The sequence below is a fragment of the Lichtheimia ornata genome, assembly GCF_029851405.1.
Source record: "Lichtheimia ornata isolate CBS 291.66 chromosome Unknown scaffold00027, whole genome shotgun sequence".
NCBI lineage: Eukaryota > Fungi > Mucoromycota > Mucoromycetes > Mucorales > Lichtheimiaceae > Lichtheimia > Lichtheimia ornata.
The window spans coordinates 234,492-251,379 of NW_026695347.1; the positions used below are offsets into that span (position 1 = coordinate 234,492).

The 16,888-nt window shown below is 44.1% G+C and overlaps 6 protein-coding genes across 6 annotated transcripts; 5 read left to right on the top strand and 1 right to left on the bottom strand.

Moving 5' to 3' along the window:
• Positions 1 to 195: 195 nt before the first annotated feature.
• O0I10_006282 (uncharacterized protein) lies at positions 196 to 1,296 on the top strand (the record flags this gene model as incomplete). Its single annotated transcript, XM_058486312.1, has 1 exon — positions 196 to 1,296. One exon carries the CDS (start codon positions 196 to 198, stop codon positions 1,294 to 1,296), a length of 1,101 nt encoding a protein of 366 aa, XP_058342924.1.
• Positions 1,297 to 2,283: 987 nt separating this feature from the next.
• On the bottom strand, positions 2,284 to 4,403 carry O0I10_006283 (uncharacterized protein; the record flags this gene model as incomplete). Its single annotated transcript, XM_058486313.1, has 3 exons — positions 2,284 to 2,489; positions 2,688 to 3,629; positions 3,686 to 4,403. 3 exons carry the CDS (start codon positions 4,401 to 4,403, stop codon positions 2,284 to 2,286), a joined length of 1,866 nt encoding a protein of 621 aa, XP_058342925.1.
• A 1,864-nt stretch (positions 4,404 to 6,267) lies between these two features.
• On the top strand, positions 6,268 to 8,288 carry O0I10_006284 (uncharacterized protein; the record flags this gene model as incomplete). The annotated part of the gene is made up of 2 exons (XM_058486314.1): positions 6,268 to 6,967; positions 7,021 to 8,288. The coding sequence occupies 2 exons, from the start codon at positions 6,268 to 6,270 to the stop codon at positions 8,286 to 8,288; spliced, it is 1,968 nt and encodes a 655-aa protein (XP_058342926.1).
• A 943-nt stretch (positions 8,289 to 9,231) lies between these two features.
• O0I10_006285 (uncharacterized protein) lies at positions 9,232 to 9,552 on the top strand (the record flags this gene model as incomplete). Its single annotated transcript, XM_058486315.1, has 1 exon — positions 9,232 to 9,552. The coding sequence occupies one exon, from the start codon at positions 9,232 to 9,234 to the stop codon at positions 9,550 to 9,552; it is 321 nt and encodes a 106-aa protein (XP_058342927.1).
• An 823-nt stretch (positions 9,553 to 10,375) lies between these two features.
• O0I10_006286 (uncharacterized protein) lies at positions 10,376 to 12,211 on the top strand (the record flags this gene model as incomplete). Its single annotated transcript, XM_058486316.1, has 6 exons — positions 10,376 to 11,048; positions 11,113 to 11,157; positions 11,232 to 11,381; positions 11,451 to 11,552; positions 11,622 to 11,717; positions 11,784 to 12,211. The coding sequence occupies 6 exons, from the start codon at positions 10,376 to 10,378 to the stop codon at positions 12,209 to 12,211; spliced, it is 1,494 nt and encodes a 497-aa protein (XP_058342928.1).
• A 2,061-nt stretch (positions 12,212 to 14,272) lies between these two features.
• On the top strand, positions 14,273 to 15,456 carry O0I10_006287 (uncharacterized protein; the record flags this gene model as incomplete). Its single annotated transcript, XM_058486317.1, has 5 exons — positions 14,273 to 14,584; positions 14,644 to 14,834; positions 14,893 to 15,100; positions 15,161 to 15,327; positions 15,384 to 15,456. The coding sequence occupies 5 exons, from the start codon at positions 14,273 to 14,275 to the stop codon at positions 15,454 to 15,456; spliced, it is 951 nt and encodes a 316-aa protein (XP_058342929.1).
• Positions 15,457 to 16,888: the final 1,432 nt, after the last annotated feature.

Consider the following 16,888-nt stretch of genomic DNA (forward strand, 5'->3'; position numbering starts at 1 on the left):
GCAGGGCACAATCAACAACGGCTGCCTATAGTCCAGAAATGCACTAGGGTGTTTTGGAATCCCGAAATGCACTAGGGCATATCGCGATATGCACGGGTCCCGAAATGCACTACAACAGATACAACACTACCGATTGGCGATATTCTCGACAATTGCCCCAATCTCGTTTATCTCGATATCCCCCAACCTCATGATATGGGGATCACCTCTCTTCCCATGACGACATGGTCAAAGTTAACAACATTGATGATTTCGAATGCACGGGAGATGATTACCAGGGATGAAGTCAACGCAATTGGTAAACGGTTTCCTTCACTCACGAAGCTTCAACTTTATCCATGGCAAGATCCTGAATCAACACGCATGGTCTTTGATTGTTATCCCTGGATGAACAGCATCGACATTGTGAAGATATCTAGTGCTTTCAATATTGCCTACTATCAACACAAACCTCGACGTACAGGGAATGGTGTTACCAACATCGATATCCGGGTCTATTCTATGAAAGATGATGATTGGAAGTATCTGATTCATATTCTAAGGGAACACTCTCTGACGCTCGAATGGATGTATGTCTACGTGGTGGTCGTTAATGTGCACGAGGAGGTCCACAATATCAAGTACCCTTGCCTGAAGCATCTTATCCTTGACCACTCAGGGTGGTGGATACCGCGCAATGCACCCATGCTTGAGGATTTGGAGATACAACAACTATCCTATTGCTTAGAAGTGCGTGTGGTGCCTGACACAGCATCACCCAAATTGAAAAGGCTACAAGTTCACAGAGATTGTCCCACACACACTGGTGACACCCCACCCTTGGAAAGATACCTTCATCAGCTTGCCCAACACGCGCAGTTGCAAGACCTCGATGTGACGTTGTACAGCTTGGAGCGTATCGACCATATATTAGACGCGATGCTTCACCTTGGTAGTCTTGTACGCTTGATGATGTTTGTTACTAGTGATTGGGGATCGACGTCAATGCACCGATTTCTTGCTGGTCTTTCCAAAGGATGTCCAAAGTTATCCAGCCTTGGGATTAGCTGCCATAACGCCCCATCCGCATGTTCAATGAATGCCTTGAAACAGCTTTTACATTTGGAGCGATTTGGATTTTCGATTGAGGGCATGGATAGTGATGATGCTTTTTGGCATGCCATTGAAACCTTTCCACAGCTCAAGAGTATTTACATCTTCCCTTCAAATGAAACCAACATTCGTCGTCTTCGCTATCTCAAGGAAAAACGACCGGACCTGAAGATTACCATCAGCAGAAGGTTGAACGACATCTGAAATTTCTCTGCTTTATATAGTTGTATTGTATAGATCGATGGTCACCACTCTTAGCTCATCTCACATGAACATCTTCAATACAATAAATAAACATTACAATGTCGTCATGGATACGTAAACAGAACATGAGTGTTACGCTCGTGTGACCCCCTAATGCACCCAAATTCACATGAGTAGCTGTTCGTTTGGCTGCGGTTGCTTTTCGTGGGTGACGTTTACAACAGATGATAGAAGTATACACCTTGCCAAGATTGGGCATGCGCGGATGGTATCAATAATCGAGTAAGCAGGCATCAAGAATAGATATCGTTAGAGAAAATTAAAGCATAGGTGATCCTTGCTTATGAACATGGTCCTGTAGAGCTGGTGATTACATGCTTTCACAGTCATACATCCCATAATCACCACCCCGCATATCATAAAAGCCATCATAGACATCACACCACCCATTCAGTGCTTCGTAAATGGATCATTGTTCGCATCTCCGTCATTGCCTACAGTGCATGGCATACATAGAATCTTGTTTATTGTGTTTGGCGACGCTTCACCGCTTTAAATGCAACACACACTAGAGTATCTTTATAAATGTACCCATGATCCGTGATCTGACAAGATAAGAATGAGAAGGATTAAGTCAATGAGGACGACTCAAAAAGATCCAATTTCATGATCATGTTTTGGCGATGAGACATCTGTTTTCTAACAATGGTGAATCCCAACATGCGACGGTGTCATTTCGCTGTATATAGCAAAGACACTGAAAACCATAGTACTAGGTGTGTAGCTATTTATTGTGGAAAGAGCGTGCAGCAGCAGCACAATGTCATGGACGAAGGAACGATATAGGTAGGCAGAACATATAGCTATGAATGCACTTTTGGCTTGCAAATTATTATTGGAGCTCTGGGATATGATTTCAATGAAAGAAACCAGAATGATGATGACCATTTATTTACTATTTTACGACGCTACATGCATATCGATACATTAACGAGGTCGCTGATCCACATGTGGTATGTGCTTTCGTAACAACTCCATCAGGTAGTCATCCACTGGTGCGACAATGATGATAAGGTTAAGGTTGGTGAACGACAACAGGGAAATGATATCTCTGACGCTGATTGATGAAGCATAGATATGTAGACATTGGAGCGTAGGCTGATCATTGATTCGGGAAATGAATCCTTCAGGTGCTGGATTACCACCAAAGTTCAACTCAAGGTACGAAAGAGAGGGACATCCCTTAGTGATCGTTGCAATAGTCGAAAAATAGGTCGAAGATGACTCGATGTTGTATCCTGGCACACATTCTCACGTTTGTCAACCTGCTTTCTCAATCTCTTATTGAGTCTCGTCATTTATCGTTTCTCTATTCTCATAAGTGATATTACACTCGATTCCAGTTGTTGATATCACAAGCTTTTGCAAGCTTTCCAATCCGGCAATTGCATCCATCCACGGAATTGTCGATACATGATCGTCCATGAAAACCTTTAGCTCCTTCAATGGTGAATCCTTGCCAAGCCGTACATGGTACTCAAGTAAATTGCCAAACGATGCCGAATCATTTACCAGCTCTGTTGCTGAAAGCGTTCCCAACTCCTTCAATCCTTTCAATGCATTGTATAAATCATCATTGTTTGATCCCCCAGGATTACAGATCTTGATACGATGTAGATATGGTGATGCATGGATGATCCAAATAGCGAGTATAATGAGATCGTCGTTTTCAGCATCAACCTCAAGTTCCTCCAAGCGATTGAATTCCATTGACGAGTCCAGGTTTCCTTCCTGCAATGTAACGCTCCCCGCCAACGCGATATGTCCCAGAGATTCATGGTTTTCACGTAAGAGTGAAATGAGATTGCCACCGTCGTATGGTTCGTCGTCATCAATAGATCCAAAGCATAGCTTTTGCAACCCATCCAGATGTCGATCAAAGTGGTCGTGATTGAAGACGCAGTATCCACCACACATCAGTATCTTCATGTTTGGGCAGTGTCGGCGAGTGAGAAAGGTGGTGTTTGGAACGTGGTATGTGCCAAAGAGCACGAGTGACGGAAGATGGGAGAGGAGGTTGGTCATCGTATCATGCGAAAGGTGTCCACAGAAGACATTGATGGTGAGGTGTGTCAACGTTGGATATGACTCTGGGAGGTCGACAATGTCCCAAGCTGTAAGATTCAACGATACAAGGTGCGGGCAAAGATCGAGTACAACAGCCAAATGAATATCAGGTGTTTGATGCTCCTCCGTATACAGGTATAAATCCGTCACAGTCTGGCTCACAGCTTCAAGTGCATATGTAACCTCGCCTGCCCAATAACCGAAGTCTACATTAAATGCATTAGTTATCTTGTTAATGCTCACTTATCCACCAAATACCTACACTTGATTGTCAACTTGGTGAGATTGGGAAATTTGCATGTGTCGAAGATCGAAAGACAGTTCCCAAGTACGTCCATCCACCCTGATTCCATTGACAATGTTTTCACATGCTGTGAAAACCGCTTTAGCTCATGCAAGTGGCCTGGAGGGCCCTTGTTCGACTCCTCAAGGTAGAAATTCAAGTTGTTGCATTGCAAGATACGTTCTCGCCATGTGCTTGATACATAAAGATAAGGGCAAGGAGTATCTGCTTCCAGCTTGCAGTTGTGAAACACCCAAGGCAAGATCTCTGACGCAGCAATCTCCATAGGTAGTTGAGTGATGAAATCGAGACGTTTGCTGGCGGCATTTTTTGCATTAGCGTGCCCCATTTGCAGGTCGGCGTAACATTCATCTGATGATGGCACCATGCCAAGCCCTTCCTCATACATCGCTACTGCTTGTTGTTGTCGTCCTTGTTGCTGGTAAATGTTGCCTGCTTTCAAGTAGCCAAGTGATAACGTTGGGGTAATGACTCGCATAAGGGCTGCATCGCACAAAGCAAGATCAAAGTTGGCTCCATTCGCGAATGCCGTCGAACGCTCATTGAGCTTCGCCATGAATTGACATGCAAGTCGGTCGATCTCTTGTGTTGTTGTTGAAATGATCGTTTGTCGTTCCTGATAATGGTAATTGATAGGTGATGATGAAAAAGTGCTGGGATCGTGCCTTTGACTCATAATGAAGAGAGATTGGTAAAAGGAAGAAGAGATGATTGATGTTGAGGGGCCCGCCTTAATGTATTTCCCTCCGCTATGACATTGAACACTAACCATTATGGATCCCTTCTCCCACAACATTGTCTACAATGATACAATCTGCAAACAGCATGAGAGATAGGAATGGAAGCAGGTGATGTTGGGGAAAGACAAGTGTAACGTGCTTGTGTAACAATACCTGCCTATCACCATCACCAGCTTTTGATGGATGTTGGCATTGTTCGATATCCACAATAATAAATGTTGCAAGCAATGGGCTTGCGTTTCCAAGAGCCTTGTCAAAAATTAGTGTCCTCATCCTTTTTTTCATGTTGAGTGACATGATGCTTTCATTGCAAAGTGAATACGACGATCATAATCACCTTCGTTTCTGATTTTAGGATGCGTGTTACAATATGGATCACTTTTAAACGAAAGAAAATGCTTATCTTTTATAGCATTCATGATACTGCATTTCAATGAGGAACATAGATGAAGGATAATGAGGTAAGCATGTTCGGTGATTGTACCAGGATTACCATCCCTCAATAGATTGCGAGGTAATTTATCATTGATCATTTGAGATACTGCCATGGAAAACAATGGTACAGCACGCATCGTCTAGCACACGACTATGCGTACAGTTGTGTGCATGTTTACACTGCGTGGTATGTAGTCGCAGGATTTACATTGGATTTAGCATCTTTTAACCCACGACTAACCATGCTGCTATTACATCCTCAACGTTTTACTCGATTGAATGATGACCCGTTTTTATTTTCAGAGATTGAAAGGCTATACTAATACAACTAGGGAAACGAGAAAAGGAATCATCCATGCACATCATGCACCCATGTGCTCTTACCATATCCATTCTTCCATCCTTCAACGTGTATAGATATCGAGATGCATACAAGCCAAACCTGATCCTCCTTGAACACGCATATTGCCATCATCATCTCCTTGACCTAAAGGAATCACCGACCATGAACCCATACTTGCCTCCCGATCCATAAGATCCAGCAACAAAACAGTACTTGGAGGATAACAGCAGCATACGAGAAACCGCTAAAGGACACAGCTGAAGGTTCACACGCTGTTGGATGAATGTAAACCATTCTTGGAAGGCCGTGGTGTGGTTTGTTTTCAATCTTTGATTGTTACAACAGGTTCCAAGAGATATAGATCCATGAAGGGAAACAGCATACGTGGTGTGGTTTAGGCCTGGTACTACATGATGATGATGGTGTTCATGATGATGATCAGCAACCTGAAGCAAATAAACACTCTTCGAACTCTGCCAATCCTGTACCCGGTCATATTACACATACCAACGCTGGTAGCCATGGAAAAGTGTGTCTACACAAGTTTTAAAGGACGCCTTGGTTGAGAGAATGATAATACGTGGAGTTTGACACCCGTGGACCGGCCAAGCTGCATACCGATTAGCACCGAGGTGGCGAGCAAGATTAGTTGGTGACCATTGTTGGCGATTGGTTTTGACTCCAGACGTCATTGCCATACGTGCAAGGTGTGTAGCGTGGTGTAAAAGAGGCAACTGAAACGAGGACGACCAAGCGATGAGTCCACAAAAGCTGTAATAGAGATGGCGCGTAACCAAGGAGACGAATGTTGGCTGGCACCAATTGCGTTGGAAGATGGGAACCAGCAATGTCGACAAGGAGCAAAAGTAAAGCTTTAGAAAAAGTGATAAAGTGTCGAAAGGACCTGTTGTTGGAAAGGAGGAAAATAAAGCCGCTTTGTTTGACTGGACGCGCTTGAACCAATAGATTTCATGCTTGAGTGGGACAAGACCTCTTCTTCCTTCCTCCTCAGTCAACCAACAATGGCAGATTCCATTTGGCACGCTTTATGCAAACATCCCACTCAGCCTGTGTCAACTGAAAAGTATTCAACGATTGTCGACCATGCAACCACTCAACTCCATGAACCCATTCACTCCATCTTGACAACTCTGGATCGACGCGCCATGGCATTGACAAAGCTTGCCAACTTTGAATCAGCTCTTCACGATGCCAAAGCTATGCAACAGCTATCGTCTTCTTCAGCACTTGGATATATACGCGAAGCCGACATTTACAGCGAGCAAGGAAAACAACTTCAAGTCATTGATGTATGCAGCAAGGGAATGACTATGGCCGACACCATGGATAAGCATTATGATGATTTGAAACGAGTCAAAATGGATGCTGAGCAACGCCAGAATGCATGCATCGACTTTATCAGCCAGCTTCCTATGGATATTGTGATCACCATGCTCATTCCCATGTTTATGTACTTTGGACTCTGGGATTCATTCAAGCCGGATCCCTCTATGCATGTATCACATGAATGGCGTAATCGTATCGTTCAATCCTTTAATGGGTTACGTATCAGGCTCTATGAGTACAAGGTCATCTTGGACTTCATCCCGCTTGCTCGCCATATCACGGCATTGGATATTTTTTCTTTCACTGGAGGAACATGGCTTTGTGATTTACTGCGCAATAATGACTTTTGCTCGTTGAAGGAGTTAGCCATTGAAAGTGAGTTGAATGCATTCTTTGACTTCTTTTTATTGATAAAGCTGTTTTTTAAGGATTTACGGCTGATTGCATGGATCAGCTGGTTGACTCATTGAAGTCCATCAGCACCACTTTGACACACTTTCAAATTGAGCCGCTTGGGAAGGCCATGCTACCGATTACCGACATTCTTGGCAATTGCCCCAATCTCAAATCACTCGAGGTCAACCGCCCATCTGCTACAGATATCAGCTCTCTTCCAATGATGACTTGGCCCAAGTTGACGACATTGATCATTTGTTCCAATGTATGCGACATCATTACCAGCGACAAGCTAAAAGCGATTGGGGAACGTTTTCCGTCACTCAAGAAGCTTTCCCTTTCTCCATGGCAAGATATGGAATCCACACGCGTCGTCTTGGATTATTATCCCTGGATGAACAGCATTGACATTGTGAAGAGTTGTGGTGGTTTCAATATTGCCTACTATCAAAAAGAACCTCGATGTAAAGGGAATGGTGTTACCCATATTGATGTCCAGGTCTATGGCATGAAAGAGGATGCTTGGAAGAACGCTATCTATATTCTACTGCAGCATCATGAGACACTCGAATGTATGAAATTCAACGTGGAGGCTGCTAATGGGCAGGAGGAGGTATACAATATCGAGTACCCTTGCTTGAAGCGTCTTTCCCTTGCCTACTCTGGATCCCGGATACCGCGTCATGCACCTATGCTTGAGGAATTGGAGATACGCTACCTTCTAACGGATGAAGTGTGTGTAGTGCCTGATTCAGCATCGACCAAATTGACAAAGCTTGTAGTAGAGATGGATCTTCCAATGCACGCTGGCGCCAACCCACCCTTTGAACGATACCTTCATCAGCTTGCCCAACACTCACACTTGAAAGAACTCGATGTTACGTTCAACAGCGTGGCGCGTATCGACAATGTGGTAGAGGCAATGTTTCATCTTGGGACTCTTGAACGCTTGATGATGTTTGTTACCAGTGAATGGGAATGCACTTCAACGCAACGATTTCTTGTTGGACTTGCCAAAGGATGTCCGAACTTATCCTGCTTTGGGATTAGCTGTAATACCGCGCCATCCGCATGTTCAATCAATGCCTTGAAGCAGCTTGCGCATTTGGAGCGATTTGGATTTTCCATTGAAGGCATGGATGGTGATGATGCTTTTTGGAACGCCATTGAAACCTTTCCACAGCTCAAAAACATTTATGTCTTCCCTGCAAATGAAACCAACATGTATCGTCTTCGCTATCTCAAGGGGAAAAGACTGGACCTGAAGATTACCATCACCAGATGGTTGAACGAGATCTGAAGTTTCGCTGCTTTAGGTCAATGCATTGCATCGATTCGTCACCACCACTCCTAGCTCATGGCTCGTAGTCCTTTGCAATACAATAATAAACATAGCGAGATTGTTATGGACCCATAAATACAGATGATAGAGCTCATATAGCCAACCATAATGAACTTGTATACATCCTGGTTACTACACCATGTGAAGAAAGCATATGATTCTATCTTTTAGGGGATGCGCAGATGATAACCAGTAGAGGGTACGTCATCCTGTATGGTCAATTTAGCAGTACAAAGTAGAGCTTTGGGTGGTCCTTCTATGTGAACATGGCTCGGTATAGCCTGGGATAGCATTCATTCATGGTCATACGTGTCATAATCATCAAGCATTGTATTGTAAGAGATACCGTATCCATTCAGTGGTTCGTAAATGAATCATCAATGGATCATCATTGGCAAGAACTCCACTGATTAAAGTGTATGGAATGCGTTTCACCCTCTTTGTTTAGTAGCAGAGGTTATGCTTTAGTCCTTTGAATGCATTGTATACCACGGCACTTTCACAAAGGTGAGGAGCCGTATTTAGGTATGCTGCGTCATGGGGTTTGTGTGCAAGCATGCTGTCACCATCATTGGGTATGACCGTGTACCATTCAGGTGCCGAAGGTATTGTTCGGGTGCCTCGAATAAGGCCTTTATTAATAGAAGACGGTCCTAGAATGCGTCATACCTAACGCATGGTGGGCCTCCTGTTGCCAAGGTGATGGGTTGTCTAGGATACCATGACTCATGCGATGAAGAAGGATACAGCTTCAACAGATGCACCTATTATATGAGAATCAGTTTTAAGAGAGGTGATGATGATGTGGACGATTAATCAACAGAGCAAGAATACACCGCATCCAAATGAGCTAAACAATATCTTTTTGAAGAGAGGTCAATTGGGCTTTACGATAGACCACATGCAGCAGCATGCACATGCACCTCACAATCCACTATCACGCCAAGGATTGTTGCCTGCACCACATCAACAAAGCATGCAGCATGAGGCTGTACCAGTTTACTATCATGGATCAAATGACTATGAGCAACCACAGGCACCTAAAGGCAGGAAATTGTGGAACCCCAAGGTCAAGGAGCCATCATCATCGAACATCAAATCACATGTACCTGTCATGGATATCCAAGATTTTGAGAATAGCCTTGCAAACATGATGGATCGTATCGAAGGTACCGTTCTAAAGCCTGTTAGTGATGCATCATCATCGCGTGAGAAAAGTTGACCAGAAGCCTGAGCTGAACATTGCTACAATTGTGGTGGGGTTGGACACCGCTCGCATGTTTGTGACAAGCCATGTAGCTTTTGTGGTGAAGCATCTCATTTGTCTTCCAGATGTCCAATTCGGTTGCCTCATTGCTTAAACTGAAAACTCAATTAGATAAGCACTCATGCTCTATGACTTCCGTTAGTGGTCCAAGTTGATCAGAGAAGACATGAAACACGTCCCTTTGGCCCACACGTGCGAATTTTTTCTCTGTTTCTCGACAATCCACAACTAAACGTTACCTGAAATTTGGTTTACCACTATAAAAGCAGTCATTGTGGTCAACATTGACTAAGGCGTCACAGTGGTCAGAGTCAAGCCTAGTCTGATACCTCTGAGCACGTGATCTCTTTCATATGAACTTCTATTAGTCGTATCTCAACATGCTACATGTCAATCCACCTTCAAACTGAAAACTCGACTATAAACCCATCCTTCGTCTACATCTTTGGTTAGTAGCCCAAGTTGATCAGAGAAGATATAAAACACGTCCCTTTAGCCTACACGAGCGAATTTTTTCTCTGTTCCTCGACAAGCCACAAATAAACGTTACCTGAAATTTTGTTTATAAATAGAAAAGCAGTCCTTATCTTCCACTTTGATTAATACACCAACGCGATTGGACAAGATTCCGGGATGGTTGCCAATCACAGCATGGTATCCATAGATACCGGGTGAAATCGGTTGCCATGGAGCGCCGCTTGAAATTTACAATTTTAACAGGGTCAAACCAACTTTTCCTTTTTTCCCCACCTCTTCTTATCACTTGCTATTTGTTGCCATGTTGTTCTCTCAAGATCTCTTCGATGCCCTTTCTCTTTGCGCCCAGCTATTGCTGTTCCTGCTCCTGATCATCATGATCCATATTGGCGATGAAGGCCGTGTTGTCGTGTGGCGCGCACTTTGGTGTTGCTTCTGGTGCTCCTGTGTCATCCTTGTTCTTGGCACAATTGGTTTCGTTTGGTGGTGTGGTGACCGTGCCGGTGCCCGAAGTGGTGTCTCCTTCGTGGCCTGGATGCAACAGGGTCCTCGTCAACGTCGTGGTCTTCGTTCGGTGTCCTCTTCTGTGGCCTTAGTGCCTTCATCTTCGTTGCCTTCTGTGCCTCAAGAGCCAGTCGTGCCTTCCTCTGCTGCCAATGTGCCTTGTGCCATTGTGCCTGTCGTCTGTGCCCATGTGCCAGCTCCTGCCATTGTGCCTTGTGCCAATGTGCCTTCAATGCCTTCTGTGCCACAAGAGCCAGTTGTGCCCGCTTCCGCCAATGTGCCTCGTGCCATTGTGCCTTCTTCTCTTGCCAATGTGCCATGTGCCATTGTGCCTCATTCTGCCAATGTGCCTCATGCCATTGTGCCTGCTTTTGCCAATGTGCCTCGCGCCATTGTGCCTGCTCCTCTTCCTGTTTTTGGTGTGCCTGTTCCCGTTGCCACCATCACTGATGCCGATGTTGCTCACCTTTGTAAGTATTGAAAATCATGATTAATAAGGTATACATTATCTCACATTCACTATGTATATCATAGGTGATGCATTCAGGGCCCTATCCTTGGTGGATATCGGTGAGCTTGGTAAGTTTAAAGGTTATGGTGATATATGGTTTATGATTGTATATACTCACATAAGGCATTTTGGATACTATTAGTGCCAGTGTTCGAGACGTTGACAGTTGCTGATGCCTATGACGAGGACGTGTACATGCGTCCTCCTGTCGATGTCCATTACCAGGAGCCATTGTGGCTTGCTGGTATCGTCTTGAGTGATTTTATGGACGACACTGATGACATGGATGCTTGTAAGTATACATACATGAGCCAATGTAACCTTTTATAACTCATTCTAATATGCATCATGATCTTTATAGCCTTGTCTCCTCTTCCTTCGCCTCTTCCTGTTCCTCTTTCTTCCGCTTTTGGTGCCCCTGCTGATGTTGACCCCATGGATGTCATTGACGACATGGATCTTAGTAAATATACATACATGATTTACTTTAATCTTTTTGCACTCGTTCTAATATGCATCATAACTTTTATAGCCTTCACTCCTCTTCCTTCGCCGTTACTTTCTCCTCTTCTTTTCGCCCCTGGTGCCCCTCTGGATGAATTTTATGACCCAATTCCCATGTATCTTGGTAAGTATGAAATCCTATTTATCATGCTATGTGTATGGACAACCATCTAATATGGCTCAAATCTAGATCCCGCTTCTCCTGTTCCTCCTCTTTTGCCCGAACCTATGCTTGCCACTCCTTTTGTTCTTCCTCTTCCTGCTACTGTTACGCCACCTATGCCATCACCTGAAGCTCTCCTTATGCCACCACCATCACCCCCGCGTCCTCAAGCTTCTCCAATCACCTCCGCTTCCTCATCGCCATCATCATCATCCTCATCATCGTCATCCTCATCATCATCCTCATCCGCGTCATCATCACCATCACCTTCTCGTCCACCTTCACCACCGCCACCTTCACGTTCATTAGCACCATCACCACCATCACGACAACGATCACCACCACCCTCGCCATCATTATCGTTGTCATCAGGGGTGTCCTCGTTGGCACCATCAGTATCATCATCAGCGTCCACTGTTCTTTACAACGTGGATGATGATGATGATGATGACTGAGAGTTGGGTCACTTTTTGGTACGTTCAAGCATACGTTTGGATTTGAAACTATTGTTTACGTATTCCTATTTCACATACAGGCCGCATCGTTGGTGCTTCTTGGTTGGAGCGTTATGGATGGGATACCCTGCAGTCCAGTCTCAAGGTGTGGATGATTCTCAGGTACGTTCAGCTTCATGTGTGATGAGTGATAGGATCGGCATGTAGGTTTCGCGGTGGGAGGATCTGGAGGGTCATCGATGACGCTACCTTGGGTGCCGAAAGGTCCAATGAGAAGTTCCTATCTCTATCCATGTTCCTGCAAGCTATGAGCAAGTCCTTGTATGCCTACGTCCTCTCATGATCTATTTGTCATGTTGCCCACTGGGGTATTGGATTGGGTCTTGAAAAGGTAAACAAAATACTGGTATTGTTTTGTGATCCATTTACTTACATGGTATCCTTTTACATTGTGGGGTCACGTCATGGTGATTGATACTGTGATGTGTCCCTGCATAGTGACAACGCCTTTACATGTTGGATGATCATGTTTTGGCACAAGCGGTAATCATCTTTGAAGTGGGTACTTGAAAAGGAGCATCAAGACATGGTGGGCAAGGCATCGTAGCCTGGACTTGGAAGAGATGGAACGTCGTTGGACCTGGTGCTCTTGGTGCAGAGGATAAGACTTTGAAGGATCCGTGGGTGGGAAAGAGGCCTGCATGTCGTTTCCTTTCACTCTCCCATGGAGTTGGATGTGCCTGGGATGACGCCATGTCTTGTTTCTGGGTCTGTGGGGTATCCCTGTGAACCGGTTATGGTCATGCGTTATGGTATGTATTTATTTACGAGTGTTTACATTTAACAAAGTACTTATGAATGTATCTTTCATTATAGGCCTTGTGGCCCTTTTTGGGCGATCGTTATAGCAGCGGCAGCTGCTAGGGAGCGTAGGAGTTCTCTTTTCTTTTTATTGGTGCCTCGTTGCCGATTTGGATCTTCAACATTTGGTGACATCCAAGAGTTCTCTTTTCTTTTTATCGATGGTGCTATCGTTGGGATACGATATTGGGATAGCGACAACGTGGAAGAGTTCTCTTTTCTTTTTATGGATGGCGGTATCCGCTTGGCATATCTATTACAATGGGGTCATGGCACAAGACGACCTTTTCTCGTTATGGATGCTGCCGTCGTTTGGTTGCTGTATTGGCATGGCGACAACGCGCAAGAGCTCTCTTTTCTTTTTCTGGATGGCGTTCGCTTGGAAGATGTATCATGATCGGACTATGGCACAAGGCTCCTGCTTCCCTTTATTGATACTGTTATCATTTGGATATGGCTTTGTCAAGGTGACAACATGCAAGAGTTCACTTTTCTTTTTATGGATGGCGTTATTGGCTTGGCACAGTTGCCAGCACTGGTTCATGGCACAAGGCTCCCTTTTCTTTTTATGGATGGCGTTACTCTTTATGGACACGATGGTCGTCATGGAAACACAAATTTCCTTGTTTGGATGGCGGGACATGATGCATGGCAACGCAAGCAAGATGAAATACAACATGTTCTCTTTTCTTCATGAATGGCAAGGCAACTACACAATTACATGCGGGCATTCAAATTGGGATCCATCTTTTCAAAACACTGGTGCTCTCTCTCGCTTGCTTTTGGATGCACGTGGAACCTACGAAGGATCGAATCGATCAAGCGTGTATATGACAGCAAGTATGGATTACTATCTTGGGGAAGGCGTCTCCATGGCTATCACGATGGCTATGAGCAACTTTTGGATCGACGTTTATTTATGAGAACGGTGCACAAAAAGGATCAATTCAAGTGTCAGGTCTACCATCTGGTGGCGATGGATGACCGATTCAAATGGCATCACGGGCTACATACAGCAGACGACCTATCGCATTATGCAACTTTATCCTTGGGGCAATAATGAGGAGACTACAAGCATATCGATCTTTGATTGGGTGATGGCTGCAATATCGGCATACCAATTCGCATCTTGGCAGAAAACATCAATGGGTCGTTTGGCGTATCGGTGGCAAGGCATGTTTGTGGATACCATGTTTTCAAATGGGTTCCACATTGGAGCTATGGCTTCATATTGGTCCTTTGCATCCTCGACACAGTACTCGCACACGAGGATTACAACTTCAAACATACATTGATCGTGTGGCATTACATCAGCATTTACATTTGAATTCTGGGTTTTCTCCACAATGTCATGACGATCCAAAACCAGCCCGTGGTCTGGTCTATGGCCCTTTTCAAATCATTCGGGGATTCATGCATGATTATGGACGACATTATGAAAACACAAATCACATTGTCCACATGGTCGACGCTGCAACCAAAGTCAACAACACTAAAATCGGCTATGAGAACGTACGTATATGATACCAACGCTGGCCTTTAACCATTTAACTTACCGTATGATTATATAGATGCAATCATTACATGCCTTATCATACAACAATGGTTCTGGTGATCGATTCTGGATTTCCTATGCACAGCAATTGCACGATTCCACATCTCAAATCGAATCAACAAATGGCTCTCTATCTCTATCTTACGCGCATACACTCTCATCAATTATTCAATCAGCGCGACATCAAACAAAATCACAAACATCAAAGTATGTATTGGTGGGTTGAATGTTGCATAGGGTTCATGTATTAACAAAGACATTATAGAACAAACAAGCCTAGACAAAAACGTCAATGGCATCAAGACCAATCTCGGGGATATGTATCGGTTTGTCATTCAGGGTCACAGGGCACCGTGCGGCCACCGATTAAGAGTCGCCTGGCCGTTGGGTGCCGTGCTGAATCGGTTCGACAATCCCGACATCACTCGAGTTGGCATTCAATCTCATCAAACCCGAAAGAGCCTAAAAAAGAAGTACGTACATGGGTATCAACATTTATAAATGGACATGAAAGTCTCATCAATGGCTTGTAGAAATCGACATACAAGAAAAAAAGAAAAACAACAAAAAAGTGGGACTTGCAAGAACTGTGCTGGGAAGGCTGGGATCATGCTGGTGTCGGTGTTGGACCACGAATCGCTTTAAGATACTACAAGCGAAAGGATACAGATAATCATATACGCTGTCGTCATGGCAATGGGTATGTACACGTGAGCTATACAACTTGCTATGCCATTACTTATTTGGTTATGGTAGGTCGATCATTATGCACGTCATAATTGTTATCACGGCATCATCATCTATCGGTGCTATATACAAGAAGGAATGAGGAGAACTCAAATCTGAACCAAAGAGAAAGAATCATTTCCATGAATGGACAAGAACACAAAACAAGAACACAATAGAAAAGGTGTATTGGCAAGGACATTGTAAGTACCATTGATGGGTAGTGTGAATGATTAGCATGCATACTAATACCTGGGTCTTGTGATAGTGGACTCTGGATCAAAAGAATCATTTGCAGAAAAAGGTGGATGGCCTGCATTATCAGAGCATCGCTCGTTGGTGGTAGGAGAGCTTGTTGATTGGTGGTGGTAAACAAGCCGATGCCAGATTTGCCAGATTCAATGTTATGCCATGCATGCTGTACGCTCTACTTTAGAAAAGAAATACGCATACTCATTTTAGAAGAACATAGCTGATGGTAGCCTTGGCCATTTATTTATTAAAGCTATCGAGCACATGAAACACTGATTTGGTACACACATGGCTTCATGTAGCACTCATCATCGTCGCAAGGGTGAAGTCTCCCAATAATGAAACCTGTTACCAGGGTGTGCTCTCAGTCAAAAATCATTTACTTCTCTTTATTTTATCAAAACTCCGCATGAACAATTGTACAACCATTCCTGGAATCGGTAACGGAAAGAACAAAGGTTACCAATTTACTACTAGGTGGTTTCAATCCTTCATACGAGATGCCGCTTGTGGATGATCATATCTTTATGGAGATCGAATTCATACACTTACCTCCATCCTATGGAGCCATAAGATCCAACGCACTAGTAGCCTCCTGGTCATGGTTTTCTACCTTTCCGCTGTCCACGATCCCGTTCCGATTGACCGGTGAAACTTGTGGCTTCTCTTTGTGCTGTATCCTGGCACAGATTCTCACGTTTGTCAACCTGATTTCTCTATCATACGATGGAATTCCCCTATCACCCGAGTGAAGGTTTACCTTGTGATCACCAACCTTATCGATATTGGCTACCTATTGCTATATACGTACACGCTCCATCACCGTAGCACACCTTGCATGATTGTATCACACACACCATCTCGGTATATTCCATGAGGAAGCACACACACACATTCCCTCTTCAACCACCATCATCCTTAAAGCTATAAATTCGCTCAACAACCACCACTTGAATAAAGGATGAATCATCTTATTGAGTCTCGTGATTCTCTAGTCTCTTTCATCTTATAAGTGATATTACACTTTGGCATGCATTATTGCACCGAGTTTTGTCCTCGAACACCGTGATTGCGGAGCCAAAGTCTATTATACCTTCACCGTACAAGGATGTACGACGGTGTACTATGGACCACATTCTCTTGAGCGATATGACAGAAAACACTTGTCCGAGAACTTGCAAATGGATGCTTTTGTCGATCGATTCACATGGTCCTTCAATGATCTCTCCATTAATGGAAAAGAGCCTCAGGATGTTCTTTAGCGGCAGCGTGATGAAAAATCA